Below are 20774 nucleotides of genomic sequence, written 5' to 3'. Positions count from 1 at the left end.
AAGGAAGGAGCAAACAGAAATGGAAAGAGTTCTGCTTGGAGATAGTGAGAAATTAATTTCAAAAGTATACAAATTACTTTTACAATGGTCTACAGAAGATGAAGCAGTGAAATCTCAAATGATAAAATGGGCAATTAATGTAAACAAAGAAATAAAGATGGAATCTTGGGAATATCTGTGGAAGAATTCTATGAAATTCGCAACATGTCATAGTATTAAAGAAAACTGTTTTAAGATGATGTATAGATGGTATATGACTCCAAAAAAATTAGCAAAGATGAACAACAAGATGCCAGATAGGTGTTGGAAATGTAAAAAGCACGAAGGTTCTTTCTACCATATGTGGTGGACTTGTGAAAGGGCTAAAATGTTTTGGCAGATGATTCAGCAAGAGATTTCTAAGATTTTGGGATATGAATTCAATAAAGTGGCAGAGACTTTTCTGCTGGGATTAAAAATGGAAAAATTTCCAAAAGAAGATAGAACTTTAATATGGTACTTGCTCTCAGCTGCTAGGACATTGTATGCGCAGCTGCGGAAGCAAGAAAAAATACCAGAGAAATGGGATTGGATTACAAAAGTTATGTCATGGAGTGAAATGGACAAATTAACAAGAAAACTAAGAGACTATGATTTGGAACTTTTTAAGTTGGAGTGGAAGAAATTCAGAAGATACGTAGAAAAAGAGTGGAAAATAAAAGGACACTGGACAATCTTTGATAATGATTAAGGTTTTTAAAATAAGAATATAACTTTTTGGGGGGGGTTGTTTTTTTTAATAGTTAAGGGTACCTTTAATATTTGCTTTCTTTAAGTAAATAACACTGGCGGGGGTCAAGTAACGGGGGGAGGGGTGGGAGAAAAGTAAGATATGGGGTAGAAAGGTTTCTCTTTTATTTTAAGTTTTTATAAGTTGTAGATATAGTTCTGCTACCATATGTTACTAATAAAAATTGTTTATACAAAAAAAAAAAAGAATAGGCAGCTGGTGAGAATACTCGCCTGCTTACCCTTCTTAGATTGCCTCACACCATCCTTCCCACCTGGAGAAAGGATGCCCGCTGCCTGTTCCAATTAGGGTTGCCAAGTCCAATTCAAGAAATATCTGGGGACTTTGGGGATGGAGCCAGGAGACTTTGGGGGTGGAGCCAAGAGACATTGGGGTGGAGCCAAAAGCAAGGGTGTGACAAGCATAATTGAACTTCAAGGGAGTTCTGGCCATCACATTTTTTTTTCTATTTTGAAAAGCTTTATTAATATAAAGTTCAAGGTACAATAGTGATGAGACATCAACAGATGTGTAGCATGTACCAATATAAAATAGGGAAATGGAAACATACAAGGTTAGCTATTAAAGGCTAACTACAACATTAGTTGACATGACATCAAAATAGCATGGTATGAGTCATTAGGGTTCCTGCTGTCCTTCGAGACTTTATCAATAAAGGGACGCCATTTGCACATAAAGTCTAGGGAAGTGGTTTGGGAGGAGCAACGAGGATCCAAATCATAGGTGAGCTTATCTAAAACAAAATAATCCCACAATTTCAGCCACCATGCCTGTCTCGAAGGAGGAGTTTGTTGCTTCCAAACCAGGGCAATTGCGAATTTAGCTGCTACGAACATGTGTGAAACTAGTTCTTCTGTGTGGTCAGGACCGCGTGAGGCGCCTACAAGGTTCAGAAGAGCGTACTCTGGCGTGAATGGTGGAGAGTATGAGGTGAGGGCATGCACTTCTTGGTAAATTAGCCTCCAAAAGCTTTGTATGACGGGGCAAAGCCACCAGGAGTGGAAAAATGTGCCTCTCTGGCCGCAGTTCTTAAAACAAAGAGGTGAAGTAGAGGAAGAGTGGGATAATTGTGCTGGAGTCATATACCAGCATGTGAGAACTTTAATGGCTTGAAGTTGCACATTTAGTGCCTTCGTTTTATATATGGAGGAGCCCCAAATAACCTGCCACTGCTCCTTAGTTAGCTCGGCACCCAGATCTCGGTGCCAGGCCCCTTGATAGGAGTGTGGTTTTGTGTCAACGGAGTGGAGTAACAGTTTGTAAATTTTCGATATCAATCCCCTAATAGGGGCTTCGTCACTATACAAATATTTCTCAAACTCCCCAAGATGAATCCGCAAGGAAAGGCTAAAGTGATGAGTGTCTAATAAATGCTTAAGCTGCAGGTACTCAAACCAGGGGAGTCGAATTTCAGAGTTTGCCTCCAAGGTCACTTTATCTTTCAGAACACCGTTGGAGAGGACATCAGCAAAGCGGGTCAGCCGCAACTGTTTCCATGATGTGAAAGAGTGTTTATTCAAACCTGGAGTAAACCAGGGTTGACCGACAAATATGGCTAAGGGGGAAGTTGGGGGGGGCTAGCAGGTTGCAGTGTTTGCGCCAACTTGCAGGAGAGAAGCTAGAAAAGGATTGGAAGAAAAAGAAGACTTAGCCCGTCTAGAGATGCCCCAGAGCTCCTCCTGAAAAGAAGAGGTCTTAAGATAGGAGTTTTCAATCAGCTTCCAGTCTGCCACATAGGAAGGCCTGTAATATTTAATTAAGGTGGAGAGGATGATAGCATCATGATATCTGGAGATATCTGGGACCGCTAAACCACCCCTCGAAGTAGATCGCCTACAAGACGCAAAATTAAGCCTTGGCTTCCGATGTTGCCATACAAATCCATTCACTTGAGTCTGCCATTTATGCAGCAAATCACATTTAAAGAGACTGCACATCTTTTTAAATGCCTTCCTTCCATAGGAAATAATGAAGGATAGGGGCACCTTCTTTTGGGGTTCATAGAATTGGACCCCCTGGTCCAATCATTTTGAAACTTGGGAGGTATTTTGGGGAGAGGCACTAGATGCTATACTGAAGATTTGGTGCCTCTATCTCAAAAAACAGCCCCCTCAGAGCCCCTGATACCCGCGGATCAATTCCCCATCATTTCCTATGGGAATCGTTCATGGAAGTGCATGATGGTTGTGGGGGCGGGGCTTCCCCCTCCGGCCAGCTGGCTGGGGGAGGGGGGAAGTCTGTAAAACCGGGGGACCCCCCTCTGGGACCTGGGGATTGGGAAGCCTAGTTCCAATGCTCTCAATCTACAAGCAATATTGGAATCAACCACCATATCACCCTCCTCATCAGAAGAGGATAACGATGGTGGTGGCCTTTTCGCAGGAGCCTTGAGTGCCTTAGGCGCTGGCTGTTTCCCTTTGGGCTTGCCCGACCCTTTTCCACCAGCCATCTAAATAGCAAGCACAAGACCATAAAATGGCCTCCTGCAGCTCCACTCTAAAATGGCTTCCCCCTGGAACAAGAAAGGGAACTCAAAATGGCCAGAAAAGGCTCTGCTGCACACCAATGTCCCCAGAAGGGGGGAAAAAAGGGGGAGGGAGGCTCTCCAATATGGCCACCTGCCAACTTCAAGGGCAATAATAAAACACCCAGGTTGCCCCACAGGCCCACACCCCCAAAAAATAAAAGGGGAAAGACCAACCCCTGGGCTCCACAACCCCTGCCCCAGCAGACCCCAAACCCTAGGCAGACTCAGCCAACAAGAAGGACAACGCCACGTCCTCCACCGCCTCCGATGCCGCTGCCAGTCCGCAGTACTGCAGCCGACGCTCCAACCAACGCTGATGCTCCAGCCAACGCTTCACCCGCCGCTGCCCAGTCGATTGCCACAACAAACTCCGACATCCAACCAAAAACAATCATCTGCCAAGACAAAGGAGCCAACGAGGAGCGCAGACCTTTTTCTCTGTTCGCCGAAACGGGCACCCCCTGACTCTTCCCATCCAGGGAAGCAAACTCTGCTCATGCAGCCTAGCAGCTACGCTGCAGGCTGCAAGCATAAGATTATCATAATCTCCGTAAAGATTTATTCTGCAAGCTTTCTTTCTCCCCAGATTTGTCTATTCTGCCACACTGTTATTATTTATTGAATGATACTGAGGGGGAGGTTAGCGAGGCTGTGGCAAAATTTTTGGCTGACATCCTTAAATTTAAATCTGACAATGTATGAATGCATCTGTAAGCTCAGTTTCATTTTGATTTTATCTCCAATGTTTAAATTTTTATATTCTGTGTATTTTTATTTCCAACTGTTATGTCATTAAAGGTTTGGTATGGTATGGACAGCCCTGCCCTCCCCCACTCACCCAGAGGGCCAGGGAGCCAGCGCCCGCCGCTGTGGTCAGAGGAGTGGCTGTTCCAGAGGGCGGGGACGAAGCAGGTCCCGCCGAAGACACCGGGCCTGGGACTTGCCCTGTGGATAGGCAGGCCCAGCCCCAAATCCGAGCCGGCATTGCCTGGCTCCCTCACACCCCCACGAAGAATAGGAAGGGAGGAGTCCAACCAGCAAGAGCATTTTGCTCCAGACTGCGGCAGGCCCATAGGGCCTGCCACACCACACCTAAACATCTAGCCCACCTGCCAGAGCCAGCCCAGCAAGCCCCAGGAGAGGGAGGGGGCTGCTGGGTGTCTTCCCTTAAGAAGGGAGCCTGGAGGGTTACCATGGGGGAGGAGACATGGGAGCTGGAAGGGGAATCAAAGGAGGGCTGGGCAGCCAGTGAGGGGTGGTCGGTGATGATTCAAAGGAATGGAGCTGGTGCCTGAGCAAGCCTCATATAGCCAGAAGGAGAGAGAGAAAGGTGGAAGAGGAGAACTAAGGCCCAGCCAGAGGGATGACAGGGTGCTGTAACTCAGCCCTCCACCCTACTCTGAGACCCCCCCCCCGCCTCCCAGGGTGGGAACCCAGGAGGTAGACAGGCGATGGCCACTCGAGGGGCATGACCCCCAGTCCAGGTGGTGCATGACACATACACTTCTTTCTTCTATTGACTTGCAGATTATAAGGGCGCAGAGCCCGGGGCCAAGGCTTTGTCCCTTCCACCCTTCAAATGTGACTCCTCTGCTTTGTAAAAGTAAAAGCTAAGACATCAGTCTCCAATCCCACCAAACCATAAGATATACCAGAGGAAAGTGATAAGGAAAGATCCAATTCCTTCTCCATCACTTCTCTATATAAGACAAAACTGTTATTAAGGATTTCTCAGCATTAATTCCATGTAATATGAATCCAAACCAAATCCTCCTAACACCCAGAGGTCTATTAAGCCTGGCATGGGAAAAACACAAAACATTCATGTATAAAGATGTGTGATGGAGAGGTGTCTATTTTCCAACAAACCTCTAGTGTGCAGATGAAGGCAGATAGGCCCTTTAGACACCATTCTTTTATTTAAAGTAATTTTGTTGATTGTCTGGGTTCTAATATCAGCTGGATGTGAGAAAAATCAACTGAACAGTGTGGTAGGATAAAGGAAGTATGGTATAGTACTTCTTATTGATCCAAACTATTTTTGTTTTAAAATAGACCACCACCTCCCACTGAGGAGGTCTATAAAGGAGGAAAGATTATTGGTTGTTATGGATTTTCTGGGCTGTATGGTCATGGTCTTGGCATTGTAGAACCTGCCGTTTCACCAGCAACTGTGGCTGGCATCCTCAGAGGTACAACACAGAAGGCTAGAGACAGCCATACAGCTTGGAAAATCTACAACAACCAATGAACTCTGGCTATGAAAGCCTTCAACAACATATAGAGAAAACATTCGTTCACAACTCTTGTTTACTTCTGCTAATTTGGCAAGTGAGAATTTTAATTTCCTCAAAAATGGGTATGCTGCTTGTGTAAAATTTGGCAGAAAGGACTCTGTGTGATGAATACACTTTGTGAATTGCATCCTTATTGTGTAAAAAAATGCAATAAGTTGCACAAATAAATATCTTCTCATAGAAACCAATTAAAATTAAAAATACATAGGGGAATATCAGACCAGGTATAATAACCATAATAAAGAAAACAGATAAAAGTTTTAAAGAACGAACCAAGGTAAAATTCATTTATGGGTTAAAATATCTGTGCATTTCTCCATGATCCATGAGTCTGTTACCCAAGGGACCACTCAAAAGACTTTTATGACTGACTTTGTCAAAAGCTTTTTTTTAAAAATCCAAATATTATGCCTGGGATCAATGTTAGTTTTCTCACTGACACTATCAAAAAGAATTCCAAAGAACCGGCAAGGCAGGAGTTCCCTTTAGAGAAGCCTTGTTGGGTTTTTTCATATCAAGGCTTTTCCTTCATTATAGACAAAATCTAGTGAAGCTAGCACGTTCCCAAACAATACTGACATAGCTACTGAAAAATATTAAAGAATGCAAAAGCAAGGGGGCACAATGCTATTGATTGAGCTTCAGGTATTGATCAATGTGCTTAGCAGGGCGTAACTCTTAGGATAGCACCGTAAGAACTTTTGCAATGACTGCCACTATGCTTGACCACATTTGGCAAGTTTGCAATTTTAATCTCAAGGTTATGAGCTTAGTCCCTGAAACCCAGGAGCTATTGCATTGAGCATGCACCCATATCTTTTGCCTAGCAAGCAGGTAGTCATGCATATAGCACACAGCACAAGAAGTTAGCCCCCATTCCGCAGCTGGTTTTCTACTTTCTTCATGGGTTTTGCCTTTTAAATGAAGTTATTTTGAAAGTAGGCAGACACCCAATATTGAGAATTTATTTATTTATTATTTATTTATTACATTAAGCTTATATCCCGCCCTCTCCTCAAGTGGACTCAGGGCGGCTCACAATATTACATTACTACCATTAAAACCAATAAAACATATAAAACATAATTACATATTTAAATTATTTAAAACCATTTCATGGTGCTGTGTTAATACAGTACAATATAGGCGGTTCTAAAAATTCGGTAGTGACCACCAGTACTCTACTTGGTGCTCTATATGATGTCCAGTGGCAGCTCTCTCTCAGTTAGATATCGAAGGCCTATCGAAACAATTCGGTCTTACGGGCCCTGCGGAACGTAGGCAGATCCTGCAAGGCCCTTATGGTCTCTGGGAGAGCGTTCCAGAGTTCTGGCGCTGCCACCGAGAAAGCCCTGGTTTGTGTCATATGCAACCTGGCTTCTTTTGGTCCTGGGATGGACATTAGATTTTTCGTCCCTGAGCACAGTGCTTTCTGGGGAATATACGGAGAAAGGAGGTCCCGCAGATAGACAGGTCCCTACCATAAAGGGCTTTAAAGGTCAGTACCAACACCTTGAAACGAACTCAGAACACAACAGGAAGCCAGTGCAGCTCTTTCAGCACCGGCTGAATGTGCTCCCATCGAGGGAGTCTCATTAACAGTCGTGCCACAGCGTTCTGCACTAGCTGTGGTCTCCGGGTTAGCGTCAAGGGTAGCCCCATGTAGAGAGCATTACAGTGATCTATTCTTGAGGTGACCGTGGCATGGATCACCATTGCTAAGTCATTGTGCTCCAGGAACGGGGCCAGCTGCCGCACCCACCAAAGGTGAAAAAGGCGGATCTAACAGTGGCTGCTACTTGGGCCTCCATTGTGAGGGAGGACTTAAGGATCATGCCCAAGCTCTTGACCTTAGGGGCCGGTATTAATGGCACCCTGTCAAGAGCCGGCAGACAAACCTCCCTTTCCGGGTCACCCCGACTCAGAGAACCTCCGTCTTCATTGGATTCAGCTTCAGCCGGCTCGGCCTGAGCCAAGAAGCCACGGCTTGAAGAGCAAGGTCTAGATTTTCCGGGGTACAGTTGGACTGGCCGCCCATCAATAGATAGAGCTGGGTGCATATTGATGACAACCCAGTCCATACCTCCTGACAATCTGGGCAAGGGGGCGCATATAGATGTTAAATATCATCGGGGATAGGACCACTCCCTGTGGCACCCCACAGATGAGAGAGTGCATCTGGGATACTTCCTCCCCTATCACCACCCTTTGTCCCCGATCTTGGAGAAAGGAGGTCAACCACTGTAAGGCGAACCCCTGAATCCCCACATCGGCAAGGCAGCTAGTCAGTAGCTGATGGTCAACCGTATCAAAAGCAGCTGACAGATCTAATAACAACAGCACCGCTGAGCCACCCTGGTCCAGATGTTGCATGAGGTCATCTATGAGGGCGACCAGAACCGTCTCCGTCCCGTGACCTGGTCGAGAGCCGGACTGGAATAGATCCAGTGCGGAAGTGTCCTCCAGGAATCCCTGTAGCTGAGTTGCCACCGCCCGCTCTATAACCTTACCCAAAAAAGGAAGGTTTGATACCGGCCGATAATTTGCCAATTCGGCCGGATTTGCAGATGGTTTTTTTAAGAGGGGGCGGACCACTGCCTCTTTAAGAGGTGTGGAAAAGTTCCCTTCTACCAGGGATCTGTTGACAATACCTTGTAGTGGTTCACGTAGCCACGTCTGGCTAGCTTTTATAAGCCATGACGGGCACTGATCCAACCTACAAGTTGTACGGCGTACAGCCAAAAGGATCCTGTTGACTTCCTCCAGGCTGAGTGGACTGAAGGAATCCAGAATTGGACCAGAAGACGCGCTCGGTGCCCCAAGTTCTTTCACTGTATCAACTATGGCGGGAAGGTCACATTGGAGCGACGAGACCTTATCTGCGAAAAAACTCGCAAATGCCTCACAGCCTATTTCCAGTTCTCTAATATTTTGTTTACCCTGTGATAGAGTTGTTAGTGACTGAATTATACTAAACAATTGTTCTGGGCGCGAGGTCGCAGATGCAATTCTGGATGCAAAATAAGTCTTTTTTACAGCCTGAACTGCCATCTCATAGGTCTGCATAAATTACCTATAGGATGTTCTCGTAGCTTCATCGCGAGTATGTCGCCATCGTCTCTCTAGTCGTCTTAATCGCTGTTTCATTGATCGCAACTCCATGGTATACCATGGAGCGGATCGTGAACGAGGATGAAGAGGACGTCGGGGAGCGATCTCATCGATGGCTGTGGAGGGTTGGCTATTCCAGATCTCCACTAGCTCATCCAGCGAGTCGCCAGAGGGCCAGGGATCCCGCATGGCCATTTGAAGCTGCAGAGGGTCCATCTGGCTACGCGAGCAAGCTAAAACTTGCTCACCGCCTAAACGGGAAAGGGGTGGGATGTTCACATGAGCCTTCAAGGCCTGGTGGTCAGACCATGGCACTGCCTCGGCAGAAATCTGATCCACTACAACTCCCGCTGCAAAGATAAGGTCTAGTGTGTGCCCAGCCCGAAGCGTGGGTGCTGTTATATATTAGGAGAGTCCTAGTGCTGCCATGGAAAGCACTAGGTCCGTCGCCCGAGTGGAAGCCGCATCCTCACCATGGACGTTGAAGTCACCCAGGACTATAAATTGAGGATGCTCCAATGCCCAGCCTGCTACAGCCTCCATCAGGGATGGTAAGGCACTGGCTGGTGCGTTAGGCAGACGGTACACCAGCCAGATTGCCAAACTCTCCCCAATGTCCCACACCAGGCCCACATACTCCACACCCTTGATCTTTGGCGGCGGAAGCACCCTGAAGGAGCAATCCTCACGTATAAAAAAGGCCACCCCTCCCCCCCGCCCGCTAGTCTGGTGAAGGACGGAGAACCCTGGTGAAGGACGGAGAACCCAGGCAGGGCTACTTGGGAGAGAGAAGAACAGAATCTAGTGCCTTGGTTTCCTAACCCTGTTGCAGAACTCAAGAAATTCCTTGATTAGCTCGGCTTGATTAAGTTACCCTTTTTCAGATCCAACATCACTTGGTCTCTCTTGGACACTGAGATGGGGCTCATGCACAAAGTAACCCTAATAACCAGCTATGGCAAAACCTCTACTATTTCAACAAATACCAATTTCTGGGGCCTGTGATGGAGGAGGGCCTGTTGACCCTGAACTTTAAAGCAACCAATCATATTCTGTATGTCTGAGATGATTTGATTGTGGTTGCAACATCCAAGCAAAGAGCTGATAGAATGTTTAGGTGAAGAGCTGTAAGTTAGCAGTTTATAGTGTGAGATTTGAGAAAAGCAGACATGTGGATTTAAGATCTGTCTCTGGGAGTGAGCAGATATGTTAGTTTGGTGTCTCACTCGTAGGAAGAAAAAAATCAGGTGAAATTACAAAAAAAAAAGTCTGTCTCCTGGGTAAAACAGACCAGGTAAATTAGAAGTCCTGCATACCAGTGGGTCTAATCAGATTCATATAATTCCTTTAAGTCACTGAGAAATTGGCTGTAAAGTCATTGTGAATTATTATGTTAATTTGTATACACTATTCTTATACACTGTAATTTGGGAAGAAGATAACATTTTATCATAGCCTGAGTTGTAATGTTACTTTATTTGTAACCTGTTCTGACAACTTAAAAATAAATCCTTCTTGTCAGCCTTGCTGACTCGGGCTGATTCTGCACTCACCTTTCTCTGGGGCAGGCTTCTATTTCTGGGCAGAGCAAACTGGCGATTTCGCACCAGTTGTTCAGCGCTGGCATTTTGCGCGGGGCAAATCAGCAATTTGCCCCGCTGCAGTGTAAACCTGAAAAAACACATTTACATTGCAGCTGGGCAAATAGCAGGTTTACCCTGCGCAAAATGCTGGCGGGGAGCAACTGGTGCGAAATCACCAGTTTGCTCCTCCCAGAAACATAAGCCTGCCCTGGAGAAAGGTGAGTGTGGAATCAGCCTCAGTGTCCTGACAGAAAAACAGACATTTTATCTAACATTAGGGAACCTGCTATTCTATAGCACTCAAAACTAAGCTCTACAAATGCTACCATAGAATATCACCTCAAAGGAAGGAAAAGGAGATGGTCTGATATTACATGCCTAAATTCTTCTGCTATTATAGGAAGCTCACAGAGATGATAAAACAGCATGCATATTACATTGACTGAACAGTGGATGATTATTGAAGGCAGAAAACAGAAGTTTAAAGGAGCAGAGATCTACTTTGTCTTAAATCTGATACTCTTGAGGCTGCCTAAAACTGAATATTTAGCCTTTGAATTAACAGCCTTTAAATTTATCACAAATCTAGGTCTTGCTGTCCTTCATGTATATCAACTGCATTTTCCAAGCGATTTTTTCAGTACTGCTAAAACATCTCTGTTTCTTAGACTATAGATCAGGGGGTTCAGCATAGGGGTCACAGTGTCACAAAACACTGAGACAATCTTATCCTGTTGTGGTGTTCTGTATGACCCAGGTCTCATATAGTTAAAACTGGCTGCTCCGTAGAAGATCCCTACAACACACAAGTGGGATATGCAGGTGCCAAATGCCTTGCGCCTTCCTTCAATTGACTGCATTCCCAGGACTGTCAAAAGAATGGAAATATAGGAAGCCAGAATGACTGAGAAAGGACTAAGAAGAATCACAATACCTGCGAGGAATAATCCCTTCTCATAGGTGGATGTCTCAGAACAGGACAACTTCAGCACACTGGGAACTGTGCAGAAAAACTGATTGATGACATTTGACTTACAGAAAGGTAGATGGATGACAAAAATGGTGTGTATCAGAGCATGGAAAGAGGCACCAATCCAGACTCCTGATGACAAGACTAGGCAGATCCTCCTGGTCATGAGTACAGGATATTGCAAGGGTTTGCATATTGCCACATACCTGTCATAGGACATCACAGTCAGCAAGAGACATTCTCCCCCTCCCATGGTCATTGTGAAGAATATCTGGATGCCACATCCAGCCAATGAAATGACATTCTTCTTATTTAAGAAGTCCATTGACATTTTAGGAACAATGGTGAAGATCTGACAAATGTCTATGAAGGACAACTGACTGAGGAAGAAATACATGGGGGTCTGAAAAGCAGAACCTGCTTGGATCAGCAAAAGAAAGAGACAATTTCCAAACAAGGCAATAAGGAAGGCAACTAGAAGAGCACCAAAGAAAATTGTGTGGGTTGTTGTGTGGTTCAGTAACCCAAGGAAAACAAACTCAGTCCATAATGTCCTGTTCATCTTGTCCATTTCATTTCACCAGAAGGCACAAAAGGAAGGCTGGATATTGAAACAGAAAGGGAAATCTGTGGGGGGGAAATTATTAAACAATTGTATTAAACGATACAACATCTTGCTTACAGTTTCATAATGACGTTTGTCATGAGGCCAATTCAATAGGCCCCCTTGGTCCACATTAAAAATAGAATTTTTAAAAAGAAATCTAAATATTCTTTAAGATCTGAAGACCTTGTTATTACCTTTGAAGTTAAGTCTTACTGAAACCCTCTGATATTTTGCTCTGATGCTCAGCATTGTGCCCACAAACCAAGCAGTGGTTGGAACATCCTTCCATTAAATATGCTGTGATACAACTAATTAGGGTTTTTTTTTCAACATTGTGGCTGCTGTTTGCATCATCCAGGGAGCTCAAAGTCTCTGATCTCTGGGGGGGGGGGATATTCTGAGGTATGGCTTTCTTTGGGGACTTTGATACTGACTCCTAAAACTTTTATTCATATTTAACTAGTGAAGCTAAAGCAATTTATATATATGTAAATGAAGATACAAAAGCAACAAAGCAAAACTGAGTACAGTCCTAATGTTGTTTGGTCTCACTGAGATCACACTTAGTACATAAGAACATAAGAGAAGCCATGTTGGATCAGGCCAATGGCCTATCCAGTCCAACACTCTGTGTCACACAGTGGCCAAAAAAACCAAGTGCCATCAGGAGGTCCACCAGTGAGGCCAGGACACTAGAAGCCCTCCCACTGTGTCCCCCCGCCCCCAAGCACCAAGAATACAGAGCATTAGTGCCCCAGACAGAGAGTTCCAACAATAAGCTATGGCTAATAGCCACTGATGGACCTCTGCTCCATATGCTTATCCATTCCCCTCTTGAAGCTGTTTATGCTTGTAGCCACCACCACTTCCTGTGGCAGTGAATTCCATATGTTAATCACCCTTTGGGTGAAGAAGTGCTTCCTTTTATCAGTTCTAACCTGACTGCTCAGCAATTTCATTGAATGTCCACAAGTTCTTGTATTGTGAGAAAGGGAGAAAAGTACTTCTTTCTCTACCTTCTCTATCTCATGCATAATCTTGTAAACCTCTATCATGTCACCCCTCAGTCGACGCTTCTCCAAGCTAAAGAGACTCAAGAGTTTTAACTTTTCTTCATAGGGAAAGTGTTCCAACCCTTTAATCATTCTACTTGCCCTTTTCTGCACTTTTTTTGCACTTTTTGCAATGCTAGTAGTATACTAAGCAATACTCCCTCTAAGGTGTAGAGTCTTGTGAGCAAAAATTCTACTTTGTGAGCTACTGACATTAAAGTTGTGAGCTACTGCATAAATTAGTTAGCTCTGGGGCCATTTTTCCTGATCTAAGGCAAAAATGTGTGAGCCAGAAGCTTTAAAAAGTGTAAGCTAGCTACACTAATTCAGTTTAGAAGGAACACTGATACCAAGCACTCCAAGCCAAACTGGCTCATCACTCATCACTCAGCCACTCATCATTCATCACTCTGACCAATTCCCCACTAGCCTTATGCTGCTCTCACTCTCCTCTTCTCCGCGGGACTTCTGTAGAATTTCACACCATCTGCCCCGAGGCTACAACTTGCTCTGCTATTTTTATTCATCAAACAAGATCCTCTAAAAACTGATTTCTGTTTGCTGCATGAAAAAGGTGAAGCAAGTTGCAACCCCGGGGCATCATTATGGTCATGATCAGAAGTCGCTCTCCATGAATCACCACTGGAAATTCTGTGGAGGGCTAGAAGTGATGAGGACTCCTTGTCACTTTGGAATAACTCCCCAGTGAAGTCGCCCATCCCTATCGGTATTCCTCTGTGTTCCATACACAGAGACTGATTCCCCACTAGCCTTATGCCACTCTCATGCTCCTCCGTGGGGCTTCCATCGGATTTTACACTACCTGCCCCAGGGTTGCAACTTGCTTCACCTTCACCTGCTGGATGAGGTACCGATTCAAGAACTCCTGGAATTCCCGGGAGGTGAAAGCGGTCCCATTGTCTGTGATGAGGGTCTCGGGAATCCCATGAGTGCAAAAGACCCTTTGCAAGGCTCTGACTGCTGCCATGGAGGAGGTTGAAGCTACGGGAATCATTTCCAACCACTTGGTGTATGCATCGACTGAGATAAAGAATATCTGGCCCTGGTATGGCCCCATAAAGGCTAGGTGTAACCAGGACCATGGCCTCCTGTTGGACTCCCAGCAGTGGACAGGGGCGGAACAGGTTGGGACTCTTGGCAGGGTTGGCACCTTCGAACCCACCCTTCTTTCTCCTCATCCATCCCCGGCCACCATACATAGCTACGTGCCAGGGCCTTCATGTGCACTATCCCTGGGTGTGTTTCGTGTAGGGCTTCCAGCACTTGCTTTTGCAATGGGGGGGGGACCACCACCCTGCTACCCCAGAGAAGGCACCCCTTGTGCATGGACAGTTCTTCTCTGCGTGATGCGAATGCCCTGAATTCTGCGTCCAGTTTGCCCCTTCCCACCCAGTCTAAAACGCGTGCAAGGATGAGGTCTCTACCTGTGGCCCTAGCTACCTCAGCGGCGTGGAGGGGCCTCTCTGGTAGAGTCTCTATGAGCATCACATGGTGGGCGGGGGTGGGATCCGGGTCCATAGAGGGCAGCAGCAGGCGGCTGAGGGCGTCCGCGTGTCCCATAGCTTTGCCAGGGTGGTGGACCAGGGCATATGTGTACGAATTGAGGAACTGGTTCCACCGCATGATGTGCTGTGACAGAATTTGCAGTGTCTGGCGGTCTGGGGCAAGGAGGTCCAGTAGCAGCTTATGGTCCATAGCAATCGTGAAACGCCTACCATACAGGTAGTTGTTGAATTTATGCACACCCACCACTATTGCCAAGGCCTCCTTGTCCATCTGGGCATAGTTGTGCTCCGCAGGGGTCAGGGTCCTCAAATAATAGGCCATGGGAACCTCCCTCCCGTCTGGGAATTGGTGCCCCAGAATGGCGCCCACCCCGTACGGGAAAGCATTGAAAGCCAGAATCACTGGTAAGGATTCGTCAAAATGGTGGAGCACATAATTGGAAACTAGGAGGTCCTTGACTGCCTGAAAAGCGGCGGCCTGCTTCTTTTCCCAGACCCACGGGGCGTTTTTATTGAGGAGCCTATGAAGGGGTTCTGTGATGGTCGCTTTGTGGGGCAAAAATGAATGATAAAAATTTAATAATCCCAAGAAACTTTGTAACTCCATCTTGCACGTGGGGGCTGGGGCGTGGACAATAGCCCTGGTCTTGTCGGCTGTCGGGTGGATTCCCACGGCGTCTACTGCAAACCCCAAGAACTTTACCCTCGACACCCCGAGGGAACACTTCTCCCGCTTTACTTTAAGTCCCACCGCCTGGAAACGGCGGAGTACCTCGCGCAGACGGCTGCTGAACTCCTCAGCGTCCGGGGCGGCAATCAAAACGTCATCAAAAAACGGTTGCACTCCGGGGATCCCTTTGAGAAGAGCATCCATTATCCCCGGAGCCACACTAACCCCAAATTGCAACTGCTGCACCCGGAAAGCTCCCCTGTGAGTCACAATGGTCTGGGCTTCTGCTGTCTCGGCGTCCACCGGGAGTTGCTGGTACGCCTGGGCCAAGTCCAGTTTCCCAAAAACCTTAGAGCCTGCTAGGGCTGCCAGTATGTGGGTGACCACCGGAACAGGGTATGGGTTGTCCTGAAGTGCCTTATTTATTGTGCACTTGTAATCAGCGCATATGCGCACATCTCCATTCGGCTTCACTGGAGTGACTATAGGTGTTTCCCATGCAGCATAGGATACCAGTTCTAGCACTCCCTGGGCCGTGAGACGGTCCAACTCCGCTTCTCTTTTTGGTTTAAGAGCGAACGGAACTCGCCTGGCCTTCAGCCTTATCGGTCTCATGTGGGGATCGAGGGATAAGGTGATTGGTGGCCCTTGTAGCACCCCAGGGACCCATCAAACACTTCCAGGAATTCTCGGCACATGTGCTCGAAATTTTGCATTCGCATCTGCTGCACCCCCACTATTTGAATACCCAGCAGTCGAAACCAGGCCAGCCCCAGTAATGTGGTGAGCTGGCGTTTGACCACGAGAATGTCCAGCTTGCCCTTAAAGTTCTTAAACTCTACCCTTACAGTGGCCCAACCCAAAATCTGTACAGGGTGCAAGCAAGCAAGCCGGTGCCTCTTCTCCTCAGCCAGACCCCCACTGGAGAAAGCGCGCGTGGCCAGCTTAGAAAGACAAGCGAATTCTGCACCACACAAATTGCTCATGGGGCTGGTGGCAGCTTCCGTCAACATTGCTGGGGCCCCTGAGGCTCCTTGGGGCCCCGGAGTCAGGGGGCCTTGGCCAGAAGTTGGGGGGCTGTGCCCCCACAGGCCCCCTCAAAGCTACAGGCCTGCCCAGAAGACATATAGATATCATTTTATGCCCAGACTGCCATTTACTGAAGAATACAAGAGCTGCCCCAGCAGATCCAGTTGAGCATTCTCCGTCAGCAGTGGTAGACCAGATACTACAGGGAAGCTCCCAAAAACACCAGGATGGTTGTGTCTTGCTAATTCTTCTCCATATAGAAGGCCTCTCTAGTTCACGTTTAATGAAATAAGAACTAATGTGAATATCAATAAAAGCTTAGTCTGACTGATACAGCATTTAAACATAATTACAAACACATCCCACTGGAAGAAAATGTCCTTTTATAGTAAGGGCTGCCAGATCCCTCCGAGCCGCTGGCAGGGCATGGGGGACTTACCAGCAGCTAGGGGGAATGCCCAGCATTTCAGTGATGCACTTGCATTACCCAGAAGTGATGTAGGCATATCAGGGTCATTGGAGGGAAATGCTCTGGTTTGGGGGCAAACTCTATGGTTGAATTAGCATCTATGGTTGAATTAGTTTCTACCATAGAGTTTTTGTCCCAAACCAGAGTTTTGCTATCAGTGTCCCTCATGTGCCTACATCACTTCCAGGTCACATAGGCATGTTGCTGAAATGCTGGCCATTCCTCCCTTTTTGGAGGGGGAGGTAATTCACCAACGGTGCAGAAGTGGATCTGGCAGCAGAGAAGTAATTCACCAGTGGTGGCAGAGAGGTGGGACCTGGCAGCAAGAGACTCCCATCCCCACTGGGGTGGGGGAGGGTTTGGCACACCTATTTATAGTCCATATTGACATGGTCAAGTTTATTAATTAATTTCAGCTCCACAGCATTTGGCTATTTTCCTTAAGCAATACTGCTGTCAGTTTCGTAGTTTTTATACCTGTAATTCAAATGCTATATAAAGTTGATCTATATTAAATATAGTCCATTTAAAAAATGGGTCTTCTCACTTTTTTGTTCTGCATATGCTTAAATAGCATGAGCATACTTTTTGTTCTTTCTAAAAGTGTCCAAGCTCTGTAAAATTTCTAGCATTTATTTTCTGCATTGTAATATGAATGAACTTACATACCAACACCCCACTTTCCCATTTACTTTAAAAAAATAAATAAGCATAATGTTCTAGTAATAGTAGCACTTCAAGCTCTTCTACATACAATAGAACTGCACAATTACACAAGTTAGTTCAAAAAACGAAAGGTACAAACACCGATGTTCTTTAACTGTCTTGTGTTTTTATTTTACTGACCTCTTTTTTTCACAGTTAGTTACCAGTTATACATGCCTGAATAATGTATGAGCATCACTTTATTCATAACATTTGCAAGGTGCCTTTAAAATTCTTATCAATTATCTTAAGAATTCTGTGCATGGCAGTCAGGGAACTTTGCCAATGCATATATTTTCTATGCTGCCACACCCAGTTTGAAGAGGTCATATAACAAAAGGTCATATAACAGTTTTGAAGAGGTCATATAACAAAAGCCAGACAATTGCTGACCCTCATCTTCATGCACAGTGCCTGGTTTGTGCAATGTAGATATAAGGGACTTGTGATTTTTCACGCTGCCCATTTATAATCCCAAGGAAACACTTGCTATTCTTTACAGATCAGTTTGACCAGGGCTCCTTTGACATATTTGTTTCTTAGACTGTAGATAAAAGGATTCAACAAAGCAGATACCACATTGTAAAAGAGTGAAAATTTCTTGTCTCTCTCTGGCTTGTAGCTGGAGGCTGGGCGCATGTACATGAACATGGCGGCGCTGTAGAAGAGGGTCACAACAGTTATATGTGAACTACAAGTAGAAAATGCCTTGAACTTGCCTTCAGTGGAGCGGATCTTCAAAACAGCCGCAAAGATTAAACAGTAAGACACCACAATCAAAGAAAGAGGGGTCATCAGTAGAATCACACCTAGCACAAAGTCCACCATCTCATTGACCCGTGTGTCTGCACAGGCCAATTTTAAGATGGCTGGCACTTCACAGAAGAAGTGGTTGATCTCATTTGGGCCACAGTAGGGCAACCTCATAGTGAAGCCAGTGTGCATCATGGCAAAGAGAAAGCCACAGGTCCAAGACCCAGCAGCAAGCTTGATACAGGAAGGTCTGCTCATGATGATGGTGTAACGCAATGGGTAACAGATGGCAACATATCTATCATAAGCCATCACAGCATAGAGGACACACTCGGTTATCCCCAAGGACAGGAAGATGTACATTTGGGCAGCACAGCGAGCATAAGAAATGGTTTTCCTCTTGGAGAGGAGGTGTATTAACATCTGGGGCACTGTGGTGGTGGTATAGCTAATATCCAAGAAGGAAAGGTTGGCCAAGAGAAAGTACATAGGTGTGTGGAGGCGAGAGTCTGTCATGATGAGGGTGATAATGAGACTGTTGCCCAACAGGGTCAGAAGGTACAGGACTAGAAAGGCAACAAACAGCATCAGTTGCATTTGGGGCTGGCTTGAGAAGCCCAACAGGATGAATTCCGACACAGAACTCTGATTTTCCCATTCAAGATCATCTGCCATCCTTAGTCTAAGAGAGATGAGGAGTTATTTACTTTTTCTAAAATGTTAAAATTAAAGAAAGTGCCAAAGCTAAAGAAAGTGCCAAATCAAATTGCTTTGAAGAATCAATCCACACAGAGAAACTAGTTTGATCAAATACACCATGATTTTTTTTTAAAAAAAAAAAGTGTGGAGAACAGATCACATGCAAATACCTGTAAATACCTGTAAATGTATGCAAAACCTTAATGGATATATTACCCCTTTTTAGAATCTGCCTACTGACCTATGTAGTTTGACCCTGCTGCTGTGGTCATCCCAGCCAGGGAGACAGAAATGACTGCAACCCATCCCTTTTTTAGAACAATGTCCTGGATGCAGTGTTGGAAGAAAGAGAAGCTATGAACGAAAGCTGCATTTTAGATGCATGAAGATCAGGTCAGTAACAAAACAGGAGTTTCATACAGTTTTTTCTGGTGTCCTGAAGGAATCAAAGAAGGTTTCAATTGCTGCCCAAGGCTTGATTCTGATCTTCCTCCGAAGCATGATACATACTGTTATGATGAGGTTTCAGACCTGCTTAAAAAGAACTTCAGAAGGGCCAATGTATGGCCTTAGTTTTCACAATAGCACTCACCCACCCCCAATACACACATCTACACCTAAAGATTTGCAGAGACAATAAGATCACAGGTATGCTGCTATGCAAAGGTCTTATTTGATCATCATCACTCATGCAACTTGCCTGCATGTATTAACACTACTGGCAGGGTTCAGAATGGTATTTGTGAAACGTTGGTGCTATTGGAACGGCCCATTGCCACTTCCCAAATTGTGGCCATCTCACACCATAATTCTTTCTGATTACCTTTTCACACAGGAGACCCACCCCTTTTATTATTTTAATTCAAAACCAAGCACACATGCAGTGTGATAAAAGAGATTTTGAGTACCAACAATCTTTCCCACTACATATTGATTGTGCTAACCATGTGCAACCCTTTACTTCCTGAGCTGTACCCTACCAATGTTTCTACTTTTCAAATGTGCCTTCTCCCAGATTCCATGGAACTTTCCTGTCCTTGCCAAATGATGGAGCACAAACTGATACTCTAGGCAGCCATTCTTAAGTCATTTATTCCAGAAGAAGACCTTTGAATACTATTGCTACTGAAATTAATGGTTTAGGGAAATTTATCCTTGCCATAACTGGATGAAATACTGGTTATTGCACTAATATGAAGGTCAGAAAGGTTAGCACAACTTTCCAAACCAACACAATGGTGCAACTGCACCTATGAATCATTAAAGGCATCATCTGCAATGATGGAGCCACTTCAACATTTACCATAGCTTAGCGATCCAGCGCCTGCTTTAAATACCAAAGGCCATCGGCAAGATCCCAGCTGAGAGCAAAAAGCCAATTGGGCCCCAGAGGCCTTTGTGTGCCAGCCCCATATCTAGAATTGCCAGTCTCCAGGTGGAGGCTGGAGATCTTCCACAATTATAACTAATTTCCAGACTTACAGAGATCAATTCTGCTGGAGAAAGTGATGGTGTCAGAGGGTGGACTCTATGGCATCATATACCTGCTGCAGTCCTTCTCCTCCCCAAACCCTTTCCTGCCCCTCCCCAGTCTCCAACCCTACAATATTCACTATGGATTCATCAGAGAACCTTCATCAGTAATTCTATACATCTAAATAATGCTAGCAAAACAATTTAAGCCAATGTTTTGTCAAAAGAGATAACAATAGTCACTATTTTGTTACACATGTCTCACCACCAAATTCTGAGGTTCTTAAATTAATAGGTTGCCAACTCTGGATTGGGACGTGCCTGGAGGCTTGGGGGCGGGGTGTTTGTGAAGGGGAGAACTGAGGGAGGGATTTTCAACTAGAATGCCTGGTATACCACAGGGTTTGCCCTCTGAAGCTGCCATTCCCTCCAAGGAAGCTGATCTCTGTAGTTTGGAAATCAGTTGCAGTAGCAGGAGATCTCTTGGCCCCTCCAGGCAGTCAACTGTAAATA

General features: G+C 45.5%; 2 protein-coding genes across 2 annotated transcripts; both read right to left on the bottom strand.

The window, feature by feature from the left end:
- Positions 1-3166: 3166 nt before the first annotated feature.
- On the bottom strand, positions 3167-11849 carry LOC132571459 (olfactory receptor 2T2-like; the record flags this gene model as incomplete). The annotated part of the gene is made up of 2 exons (XM_060238254.1): positions 10926-11849; positions 3167-3205 (listed from the first exon to the last, which is right to left on the bottom strand). Coding segments are annotated over exons 1-2 (963 nt in total), but the record flags the coding sequence as incomplete, so codon positions are not given.
- Positions 11850-17825: 5976 nt separating this feature from the next.
- On the bottom strand, positions 17826-18764 carry LOC132571985 (olfactory receptor 2D3-like). The gene has a single exon (XM_060238777.1). It carries the CDS (start codon positions 18762-18764, stop codon positions 17826-17828), a length of 939 nt encoding a protein of 312 aa, XP_060094760.1.
- Positions 18765-20774: the final 2010 nt, after the last annotated feature.

The sequence above is a fragment of the Heteronotia binoei genome, chromosome 5, assembly GCF_032191835.1.
Source record: "Heteronotia binoei isolate CCM8104 ecotype False Entrance Well chromosome 5, APGP_CSIRO_Hbin_v1, whole genome shotgun sequence".
Classification (NCBI taxonomy): Eukaryota; Metazoa; Chordata; class Lepidosauria; order Squamata; family Gekkonidae; genus Heteronotia; species Heteronotia binoei.
Note: the sequence above shows the minus strand (reverse complement) of the source record. Positions and strands in the feature narration are given on the sequence as shown.

Coding starts and splice junctions, on each gene's coding strand:
- LOC132571985 (XM_060238777.1), bottom strand. CDS start 18,764: ATGGCAGATGATCTTGAATGGGAAAATCAGAGTTCTGTGTCGGAATTC.